Here is an 11,967-nt window from a genome sequence, read left to right on the forward strand (position 1 = left end):
GAAAGTAGTAACTGTTATATGGTTCTGTTCAGTAAAGCTTTATGTAAGCAGCAGCATGGCAAAGATATAAGTAAACAATTAAGCTTAGAAACAGTTTCATACAGCCAACATCCAGGATTTACAGGTTACATTGTACTAACTTAAAAATGGAGTGATTAAGAAATTATTTTTTGCCTGCAATTCAGTTATATATTTTTTCTCTTTTCCTCCTTATTCATGCAGCTCACTTGGATGGCTGTTGCCAGTAGAGATCCAGTGTATTTTTACAACATAGCTGATAGCTTCATGGTCTCTTTACCTGACAATTCATTTTATTTCCAAATTTTGATATTAAACTCAAATTTTTAAAACGCCACAGTGAGACCGGAACTCTCATTAGCAAAACGTTTTGCAGGTTGGAGGGACACTACAAATAAGCAAATATCCACAGGCCTGCACAAAAATAAAATACTGCAGAAGCTGGAAATCTGAAATAGAGAGAGAAAATTTTGGAAATATTCAGCAGCTCAGGTCGATATTCAGTTTCAGGTCGATGACTATTCATCAGAACTCCTGTGAAAGGTTATAGGCCTGAAATATTAATTCTGTTTCTCCCAACAGAAGCTGCCTGACCTGTTATTTCCAAAATTTTCTGTTTTTATTCCATAGAGCTGCACTTTGTGGCGTATCAGTGCTGCCAGAAAGGGCATGCCAATTTATTTAATTGTTGCAATACTGAGTAACATACTCTCACTCTGGCCAAGATGAGATAACAATAAGGATCAGAGATTAAACAAGGATATTCCTGGTTAGTAAGACACAGTTCAACTCAAGGCGATAACATTAGGACAATGGGAGAAGCAGAGCTCTCATTTTCAATATTGCGTTTTGTATTGATAACCCAGGTTTCTCTCTTGTATCTCTCAAAGTCCAGGTTTAGAGCTGGCCAGCTCATCCCAGCAAGGAAGTGGTTCTGCAAGACTATCTAATTAACAATAGTCAGGAAATTAAACTGTACAATTACAAAGAGGAATCAGTTTTACTATAATCCATTGTTGGTCTTTATGTATTCTTGACAAAGGTTTATACTACATAAGACAGTATTTTTGTCTATATTTCTACAGTTATCAAGCAGCAACTCAGATGCTACCTTTCTGTCCAAATCCATATCCTTCTGTACTCTGTGCAGCCAAATCTGCGAAAGAAATTATTTTGGAGCCAAATCCAAACATGCCATTCTCTGGAAGATAGAAAGATTTGTATCAAAAGCAAAAACAACACAAATTCAGTCAAAATGCTTCACAACCTAGATTAGAACAAACACTTACCATTTTACCATTAGGCATGTCATAAAACAATGTCGATTAAAAGTCATAACAGTCTCAAAAATGTGTATTGCATAGTAATTTTGAACAATCTAATTAATTTAATTTTATGAATTTCTTATTTCAATACATACAGACATCACTATTTTGAATACTCAGCAACTTCCAAATAAATCCATTTGAAATTAGTTCTAAAAATGGGTGCCACAGTAGTCTTCAGATCAACAAAATTAACCAATTTCCTTACTCTAGTGTAGGGTCTGGTAAAATCTGAACACTATTTTTACCTTCAAATTTGTTTAAATCCAGTTCAGAGTGCTGAGATGTAAAGTTCTTCTCTGCTTGCTGTAAACTGAAAACCTTTAAGATAACTTCACCCAAGTTCTTAAGAGGTCCGCAGCACAAAACATGTCTTTTTCATTCATTCACAGGATGTAGGAAACAATGGCAAGGTCAGTAATTAATTCCCATCCTTTAAATGCCCTTGAGAAAGTAGTGGGAAAGTGAGCCAACTTCTTGAACTGCTGCAATCTGTGTGAAGGAGATACTCTATAGTCTGTTAGTAAAAGAGTTGCAGGATTTTGGCCCAGCAATAAAACCGCCAAATCAGTTAGGCTTGGAGGAGAGTTTGCAGCTGTTGTGTTCCCATGCACTGGCTGCTCTTGCCCTTCTAAGCGGTACAAGTTATAGGTGCTTTCAAAGGAGCCTTAGCAAGTTGCTGCTGTGAATCTTGTAGATGACACACACTACAGCTACAGTGTGCCAGTGGTGGTGAGAATGAATGTTTAAGGAGGTTGGTGGAGTGCTGAACAAGTGGCTGCTTGTACTGGATAGTGGCGAGCTTAGTGCTGTTGAAGCTGCGATCATCCAGACAAGTGGACAGCATTCCATCATTCCTGCCTTGTATATGATTGAAAGATTTTGGGAAGTCAGATGTCACCCATAAGAAATAGGAGTACGACGCCATTTTACTCCTCAAGCCATGGCTGATCCAATTGTAGCTTCAACTTCACTTTCCTGTCTTCTCCCCCATGATCCTTGACTACTCTGTAGATCAAGAATCTGTCTAATTCCAAAACTCTGCTGCCTGTGTCTTAAATCACAGCAAGTCCATTCCCCTATCACGTGTGTCTGCTGACCTACATTGGCTACTGGTCAAGCAACGCCTTGATTTTAAAACTTTCATCTTCGTTTTCAAGACTCTCCAAAAGCTTGCCCTTCCCTATGTCTGTAATCTTCTCCAATCCCACAATGCTCTGAGATGTGTGTGCTTGTCCATTTCTGGCCTCTTTTGCATTGCCAATCATAATTGTTCCACCTTGGAGTTGTCGAGGCCCCCAGCTCTGAAATTTCCTCCCTACATCTCGGTCCACCTCATTTTCCTCCTTTAAGACACAAAGCATATCTCTGACCAAGGTTTTAGTTATCTGACCTGATATCCCCTTTCTGTTGCAATGTCACGCTGTTTCATAATGCACCTGTGAAGCACCTTGGGATGTTTCATTGCATTAAAGGTAAACATAAGTTGTTGCTGTTGGAATATATTCACTGACCCAACCTCTAATGTTCTCTGGGGTACAGAATTCCAAAGTTTAACAAACCTGAGACACGACTATCCTCCTTAAAAGGGAGATCGCTCATTATGGAACTGTGCCCCCTAGCTTTTGATCCCCACAACGGGAAACATCTGTGTCTATCCTGTGGTGCCCCCTCAGAATCTTATGTTTCAATAAGGTCACCTTTCATACTTCAAAACTCCAATGAGCACAACCTGCTCAACCGTTCCTCATGAGACAATTGCTTCATCCAAGGAATCAGTCTAGTGTTACAAATATGGGACTTTACAAGACTGTTAGGTTTTAAAATTTCTCCTTTAACTTGAGATGAAACAGAATTTTGAATTAATTCTTTCATGTGGCTAGGTCAGCATTTATTACCCATCTCTAATTGCCCTTAAGGTGGTGTTGGTGAGTCATCTTTTTGAAATGCTGCAGTCCATGTTGTTAAGAAGGGAATTCCAGAATTTTGACCCAGTGTCAGGAAAGAAACGGCAATATGGTGTGAGGCTTGGAGAGGAACTTGCAGGTGGTGGTACTCCCATGCACCTGTTGCCCTCGTCGTTCTAGGGGGTAGAGGTCGCAGCTTTGCAAGGAGCTGTCGAAGAAGCCTTTGAGTTGAAGTGCACCTTCTAGGAGGTAAAAATTGCTGTCATTGTGCATCAGCAGTGGAGGGAATGAATATTTAAGGTGGTGGATGTTCTGGATAAGGGGGATGGTAGTCATACTAAACCTCTGTCCAGAGACAGGTCCCCGTGATCCAGATGACATGGAAAACAAAATCCCAAACCGAAACCTACTAAAAGTTGGGTGACTGCTTTCATGCCTGACACAAAAGGGGCGGCAGCTTTTCGGAGAGAGGCACAGAGATTGAGATTCTGTCAGGCTGACAAGGAGTGTTGCCTACCAGCTGGAGAACCGCTGGGAAACCTGTCAGTTCCATGAAAGCTGGTTCTCTATTCAAAAAGGCAATGATGGAACAATCGCAGATTCACAGTGCAGAAGAGGCCCTTCGGCCCATCAAGTCTGCACCGACACGTGAGAAACAGCTGACCTATCTACCTAATCCAATTTACCAGCACTTGGCCCATAGCCTTGAATGTTATGACATGCCAAGTGCTCATCCAGGTACTTTTTTTAAAGGATGTGAGGCAACCCGCCTCCACCACCCTCCGAGCCAGTGCATTCCAGACCAACACCACCCTCTGGGTAAAAAAGTTTTTCCTCACATCCCCCCTAAACCTCCTGCCCCTCACCTTGAACTTATGCCGCCTTGTGACTGACCCTTCAACTAAGGGGAACAGCTGCTCCCTATCCACCCTGTCCATGCCCCTCATAACCTTGTACACTTCAATCAGGTCACCCCTCAGTCTTCTCTGCTCCAGTGAAAACAACCTAAGTCTATCCAACCTCTCTTCATAAATTAATGTTTCATCCCAGGCAACATCCTGGTGAATCTCCTCTGCACCCACTCCAGTGCAATTAGGAACAAACAAACAAGAACTTTGGAGATTTGAGAAACAAGAGGTTGCCGAGGTGGGCCTTGCTGGTGGAAGTTGGATTTGGGAGGCTTCACCTGAGTGGAATGACTTTCGAAGGACACTGCAAGTTGCAACCTGGAGTGGCAGGGAAACGTGAGCCTGCTGGAAAGCTTAGAATAACTTGGGACTCATTCTTGTAATGTTAAAAATCTGCTAGAAATGCACTGCATAGCAAAGGGAGTTGTAAGACTTAACATGGCTGTGTTAATTAATGCAAAAGTACCTTTTTGGTTTGGTGTAATCGTTGTTCGTTAAATGATGTTTAATTTATGTCACATAAGTTGTTGGGTTAGGATGTGCATACTTGTAATGTATAACACTAAACATAAAAGCATGTAAGGATGCAACTCCAGTTCTATCCTACACCAACTGGCTTTTTTGGATTAGAACATCACCCACTCTGCACTTCTGCTGAAGATGGTTCCCAGCCTGGTCTTTCACACCAATGTGCTGGGCTCTGCCATAGGAGCATGGGGGATGTTCATGAAGCCTTCACCTCCTCCTCCTAAATAGATTAATGGCTAACCGGATGTGGCAGATCTGCAGAACTTTGATCTGATCCTGGAATGAAATCCTACACTTGCTATAGAAGTAGGGTTGGGCTCCTGGCTTGATGGTAATGGCAGAGTGAGGAATATGCAGGGATAAGTGGTTACAGACTGTTGTGGAATATAATCCCACTGTTGCTGGTGACCTACAGCACTTCATGGTATCCCAGTTTTGAGCTGCTAGATCTGTTCTGAGTCTATCCCATCAGTGATAGTGCCACACAACATATTAGCTCAGTATGAAGATGGAACTTTGTCTCCACAAGCACTGTGCAGTGATCTCTCGTCCAATACCATCACGGACGGTTGCACCTATGACAGTAGGCTGAGAAGGACACAGGTTAATTTTTTCCCCTCTATCTGGCAGCTATAGCTTTCAGGACACTGCCCGCTTGATCAGTACTGGTGCTACCAATTCACTCTTGGTATTGGACAATGAACGCTCCCACTCAGATATACTCTGCGCCCTTTCTACTCTCGGCACTTTCAAGTGGTTTACAATCTACGATCTGTATTAATGAAGAGACAGTGTACTGTATCTAAGTTTGCTGCTGATACAAAGCTAGATGGAAAGGTTAGCTGTCGGAAGGACACAGGCTGCAAAAAGATAAAGGCAGTTTAAGTGAGTGAGCAACAAGATGGTCAATGAAGTAACCGAAGGGAAGTATGAAGGTATTCACTGTTGTCATATGAATAGAAAAGCAGAATATTTTTAAAAAGGTGTGAAACTTGTGCAAACACATCCAAGTCTCTTTGAACATCAATACTGACAAAGATTGCAGTAAGTTAGCATGCAGGTACAGCAAACAATTAGGAAGGCAAATGGCATGTTGGCCTTAATTGCAAGGGAATTGGAGTATAGGGATACTGAAGTCTTGCTACAATTATACAGGGTTTTGGTGAGACCACATCTGGAATACTTTTGTGCAGTATTGGTCTCCACAGTTAAGAAAGGATATACTTGCATTGGGGGCAGTACAGCACAGGTTCACTGAATTGGTCCCAGGAACATGGGGGCTGTCCTTTGGAGGCTGAGTAGATTGGGTCTATATTCAATTGGGCCACTATCAACATCCTGGGGGTTACCACTGACCAGAAACTGAACAAGGCCAGCCATATAAATGCTGCAGTGACAAGAGCAAGTCAAAGGCTGGGAATGCAATGGCAAATTGAGTAACTCACCTCTTTAATCCCCAGAGCCTGTCCACCATCTACAATGCACAAGTCAGGATTGTGATGGAATGCTATCCTCTTGCCTGGATGAGTGCAGCTCCAACAACAGTCAAGATTGACACCAAGTCAAAGCAGCCAGCTGGATTGGCACCCTATCCACCACCATCATCATCTACTCCCTCCACCACCAACGCACAGTGGCAGCAGCGTGCACCATCTACAAGATGCACTGCAGCAACTCACTAAGGCTCCTTTGACAACACTTTCCAAACTCGTGACCTCTACCACCTAGAAGGGCAAGGGCAGCAGATGCACCACCACCTGCAAATTTCCCTCTAAGCAACACACCACTGCACTGTAGGTGTTCCCACAACTCATGGACTGCAGCGGTTCAGGAAGGGAGCTCACCACCACCTTCTCAAAGGCAATTCAGGATAGGTAATAAATGCTGGCCTAGCCAGCAACACCCAATTCCCAAGACTAATACTGGAAAAAAATTCTGTAGAGTTCAGAGTCTCAAGATTTTGAAGGGACTTGATAGGGTAAATGCTAAGAGATTGTTTCAGCTGGTCAAAGAATCTAATAACACAGGCGCACATGTGATCATTTAAGACTGAGATTAGGAGAAATTACTTCACTCAAATGGAATTCTCTACCCTTGAGGGTTTTGAATGCTCAATCGGTGAATACAGTTAAGGCTGAGAGAGATATTTTTGGTCTTTCAGGGACTTGAGGGATATTGGGGATGGGTAACAAAGTGCAGTTGAAGCCCAAGCTCAGCCACAACCCTGAATGGCGAAGCAGTCATATAGGTCTACTCCTGCTCCTATTTCTTGAATTCGTGTTCAGAATGGTCGAGTATTGATTCATCAGTTCAGGGAGCAGAATAGGTGGTAATCAGCAGGTTTCCTTGTCCATGTTTGACCAAATGCCATGAAACATCTTGGGAGTCCATGCCAGGTGGTCTGTGTTTTTAATTCCTTGCAGCTGTTTGATACAACTGACTGGTCTGCTAGCCATTTCAGAGGGCAGTTAAGCATCAACTACATTGCTGGAGTCTGGAGTCACATGTAGGCCAGAATGGGTAAGGACAGCATATTTCCTTCCCAAAAGGACACCACAAAAGAAGGAACTTGCATTAATAGTATATTTCATATCATTGTTATATTCCAAAGTATGTCAGTTTTTAATGTGTAATTATGCAAACATTAATATGCACATTAGAGAAGGACAGATTAGGGTTTGTGGCAAATGTTCCGTGCGGTATAGTAACCCTAAAGTTCCCACAAACAGACCATGCACAAATCAGCCCTGTAAGGTAGTGTGTGCACCTGATCACACAAAAAATTAAGGGAGCAGGGCACTTAAACAAATCACTTATGCACCAGAAAAAAATTGTGGATATGTTGTTTGTGGCTCAAGAAAGTGTTCTCTATACAAACACATGGAGTATAAGGAGCAATTGAATGAACTGCAGGCACAAATTCAACTTCAAGGGCAAGACTGCAGGATGGTCAAAAATGGGAACTGAATACATTGGGTTATAAGGCAGAAGGGGTGGGGGTGGAAACAGCATTAGTGATTAAGGATAAAATTACTTCTATGAGAAGGAGTGATCTAATGAGGGGTAAGCAGGCAGTGGAGACTTCTGAATGGAATAAAACAAAACATACAAGGCAAAAAAAGTACAGATCCTGGCAAATGGGAGAGATACAAGGAACAGCAAAAAACATTTACAATTATATTAGGAAAAAGTGGTTAAGGACTATGTGGGCCCCTTAAAAATTGACAGTGGTGATATTACAAATGAAAATAAGGAAATGACACACGTTAAATACTTTGCATCAATATTTAACATGGAAGAGGAGGATAGAACTATTGCACCATATTTTTATGCATTACAAGTGGGAACTAAAACTAAAGTTTTTCCAAAAATAAAATACCTCTACTTAACCTACTGGGATTGTGTTGTGAGGTCTATGCACATACTTTAAAGAATTAAGGCAATCCCATAGGGCAGGTAATCTTTTTTCGCTGCAAGTTTACCACACAAAGTAGGAGCACTCCTCAGTAGGAAAGTATTAGAGTGCGGAGATTTGTGCAATAGCTACAGCAGTAGCTTGGGACCATTTGTCAAGATCGAGTGACGTCAAAATCTAGACACGTGTGTTTAGTAAAGATGTAAAGCTTGCTCAGTGTGGCAACCCCTCGTTATATCATCAAGTAGAAACTGACTTAAAAATGCTTAGCAAGTAATGGTAGGGTGACTACAAACCTGCCCCATGGGTTTTCCTTCAAGGTGGCAGCAGCACAAGACATTCCTATTCAGTTACGAATTACTTGCTCACCAGTTTGCCTCGGATTTTTTGCAATTTAGGAGAAAACCACCTAAACAACTCATCTATATGTACAGCAAAAACAACATTGCAATTCTAAATTATGGGACAATGGGTAAATTGAGCAGGGCTATTTCCTGATCTAAATGAGACTGGAAAGCAATTTAGGTTGAAACCTCCAGTGAGACTGCCTTGTCAAAACACCAAATCCAGTGCACCATGGGTGCATAGTTAACTTCATGTTAAAACTTAATGTGCAGTTCCCTGAAAAGTTCAACTAAGTTTGAAAAATTGGTTCAAAGATTTTCAAGAAATAAATAAATGATTAATTTGTAAACCAGCGATGACCTAACTGGATATAAAGACACAAAAAATTATCCACTTGCGATCAATATGCAAATGGGCCTTCGAGAAAAATAGCTGTAATGTGATTTTAAATTAATATCCAACAGACGTTGGAGATACACCCGAAACTACTAACCATATGAGTGTTAGGGGTAACTCAAAGTAGCACTGCACAAACTATTTTCCATTTAATGCGACTGCCACACGAGAACTAACCAAGGAATTGCTGGGTAAACTCATCTCAGTCACTTATTAGTAATCAAGCTGTCCATAGTAACGTCTCAGGGGTCAGATGCAATATTTGGCTTCCCCTTGCCAGCAACATCCACATTCCTTAAACAAATAACAAAAAATTTAAAACGAGCCTTAGGGCCTTCATTGCAAGTTCCTCTGAGGAAATTACCCACCCTCAGTGCCCAGAATATACTTCAATCTATTGGGTCTAGGAATGATTCCAAATTAGGATCCACAACAAGCCTCTACTTGCTGGATTTTGACTCCTGCACTGATGTCTCCAGTGCTTTTATTACATTGACCCAATGGGAATATTTCCACCACAATTCTTACCACTTATCAGCCCTTTTTGTACCTTGAATAGTAGAATCAGGTTCCATTTCTTTTTTAGTTGTTAAATCAATGGGCCTGCCCTCATCTGTGTCTGGGAATTCCTTAATTTCAAATTGTGTTGTAGAGTCCGGTTCAGCCTCTTTAACGTTAACTTGTGTAGAAGTAGTCTGTTCATTCAATTGGATTGCAGAACCTACATCAGTGGAGCTGCTGATGGTTTCTTTTTGTGCTATCTGTAACAAAAACAAATCATTGCCACACTCTAACTGCAATAAAACATGCAACTGAACTCCAGGGGCGGAATTATGCCCTTGGTAGAAGGGCTCAGCCAGGAAGCTGCCTGCCACCCACGATCAGCACCACACCGCGATTTCACTCTGGCGGGCCAATTAAGGCCCGCCCTGCATGAAATGCAAGCAGCAGCGCTGCCTGTGTGGGCGGGGAGGAGGAAGGCGAGTGGACCGAGCACGAACTTCATGCATGCACGTGAGTGAGCGCTTCATAATCTCCTTGAGGCACAGAGCTGCCTCAGGGATATGAAGGGATATAACAAAAAATAAGAAAATAAAAATGTAATAAAACATGTTCCCCGCTCATGTGACTGTCACATGAGCAGGGGCATGTTATTAATTCAATAGCACAACTTTTATTTCATTTTTATTTGCTTTCAGAAACCTCATCCCGCCTGTGGGTGAGGTTTCCAAAAAAATGCAAAGGCCGTTTGGCCCTTTTGTGTGCCCAACTGTTAGTTCAGATGGGCAGCTGCCAACTCTGACGCATGCTCGCCAACTGAACAATCACGAGACTGTGCGTTAACGTCAGCATGCTTGGCCGACATCAATGTGTGTTATTTCACGCTTGTGTGGGTTGGGCGCCCACCTGCCTGCCGAGCGAAAATTTCTGCCCCAGAAGTAGAAAACTACATTTTCTGATAGTTTCAATAGTAAATATTTACTTCATCAGAAAAGTACATCCTCAATTTTGCTACCTAGTAAATACAGATGCCCAGTTCCAAATTAAAGATTTTTGTGAAAAATTGGGACAATATTTGAATGTCCTCATTAGAGCCAACTGTGTGTTGCAATTACAATGACCTGGAGGAAGGTCATTACCTATCCATGATCCCTTGGTTATATCAAGACATTTTTAAATCTCACCTTTGATTCCCTGATTTTTTTCATTTCAGTCTCAAAGTCATCATCTTCCTTCTCTCCTTCCGTATCACTGCTAAAACCACAAAAAAACGTGGAAGGGAGAAACAACTTTTCAGCCTTCAACTTCTCTTCAGGGGTTGGCACCTTCTCCCACACAAGGATACAGTCTTTGTCACCATCTTCTACAAGATTATCCCCACTGGAGTCTACTACAAAATGCATAAAGTTATAAAAGATACTAGGAAGAAAAAAAGCTGTTCAAAACTAGAAAAAAAATAACTTCAGTATCAGGTGCTGTGTAATAATTATGTTCCTTTAAAAAGATACTATTCTGAAGGACTCCGTTTGCTATATTCCATTTTTTCCCCAGGTCTGGGATGCCAATAAAAGCTGAATTTCATAATATTGCAATAACCTTAAACAAGTCAACTTCTCCCATCATTACTTCAAGCATGGGAGCGATTGGTACAATGACTGGTGGCAGTCTCAGAAAATTTAGGTATTGACTCGATGCATGTAGAATTTCCACCATTAGGCATGGTCTACTTGGTAGCCAGACTCAAAAGATATTGGTGTTGGAATGAATGAGCCAGAAGGGATCAGTGATATTAGGCTACAGAAAATAGTGGGACAAAACCAGCCCCAAATAAATTTCAAGGAGTTAGGTTGAAATATTTGGAAGAGGTAAAAGCTAAGTTAAAGCACCGAGCATGACTCCTACATAGTTTAGTTTTGCAGTTTTAATATTACCGATCAGTTATTCAATGGGGTGGATAGGGAATGGTGATAGGGAGGAGAGAGTGGGAATACATGAGTAATGCAGTTGGGAGCAAGATCGACTTAGTACTAGTTGGGAACCACTATTACTTTGGACAAATTCTGGATGCCCTGAATCAGGCAAATGGGAAAAACCGTTATCCCTCTAATGCTTGACTACCTTTGTTCTGTCAAATTCTGAAAGTACACATCCTTTCTTCAAAATGTGATGGCCATGTTATATGCAATAGTGTATATAGCTGCACTTACCATATAAAAAGTCCCACCTTTTTCAGACAACAAAGCTCTTCACACTAAAAGCTACAATTATAAGCTGCTGCATGACTTTAGGAAATCTCTAATTTAGAAAAACCAGTTGATCCATTTAGGAATACACCAAAAATTAGAGATCAACTGAGCCACAAACTTACAGTAGACTAAAACCATGCAAATTCCATTTGCGGGTGCCAAAACTAATATCCAATACACATGGACAACTTCAAGTACAAACCTTTCAAAATGCATACCTGCTGTACAAGATTTGTGTTCCCTTTGTTCATCTGCATGCAGCTTTATATCAGTCGCCTGCAAGAATGTACCTTGAATCGGAAAATATTGCGAGTTAAAAACTTTTGACACACAAATCGCAATGAAATCCTCTGTACAAAATAGTACTCATTTCAGATT

The 11,967-nt window shown here is 41.4% G+C and overlaps 1 protein-coding gene across 4 annotated transcripts in view; it reads right to left on the reverse strand.

The window, feature by feature from the left end:
* The window catches only part of ranbp2 (RAN binding protein 2), an 83,910-nt gene that overhangs the window by 4,844 nt on the left and 67,099 nt on the right, over nt 1-11,967 (reverse strand). For 2 of the 4 annotated variants that reach the window (XM_041199492.1, XM_041199490.1), the window contains exons 24-27: nt 11,808-11,879; nt 10,528-10,733; nt 9,393-9,603; nt 1,130-1,219 (exon numbers count right to left, since the gene is read on the reverse strand). In XM_041199492.1, coding sequence (XP_041055426.1) covers nt 1,130-1,219; nt 9,393-9,603; nt 10,528-10,733; nt 11,808-11,879 — 579 coding nt within the window. Of the gene's footprint in view, nt 1-1,129; nt 1,220-8,750; nt 9,137-9,392; nt 9,604-10,527; nt 10,734-11,807; nt 11,880-11,967 lie in introns of those variants that run through there. The other 2 variants (XM_041199491.1, XM_041199493.1) reach the window with 2 other exon arrangements.

Source organism: Carcharodon carcharias, chromosome 11 (assembly GCF_017639515.1).
Source record: "Carcharodon carcharias isolate sCarCar2 chromosome 11, sCarCar2.pri, whole genome shotgun sequence".
Lineage (NCBI taxonomy): Eukaryota > Metazoa > Chordata > Chondrichthyes > Lamniformes > Lamnidae > Carcharodon > Carcharodon carcharias.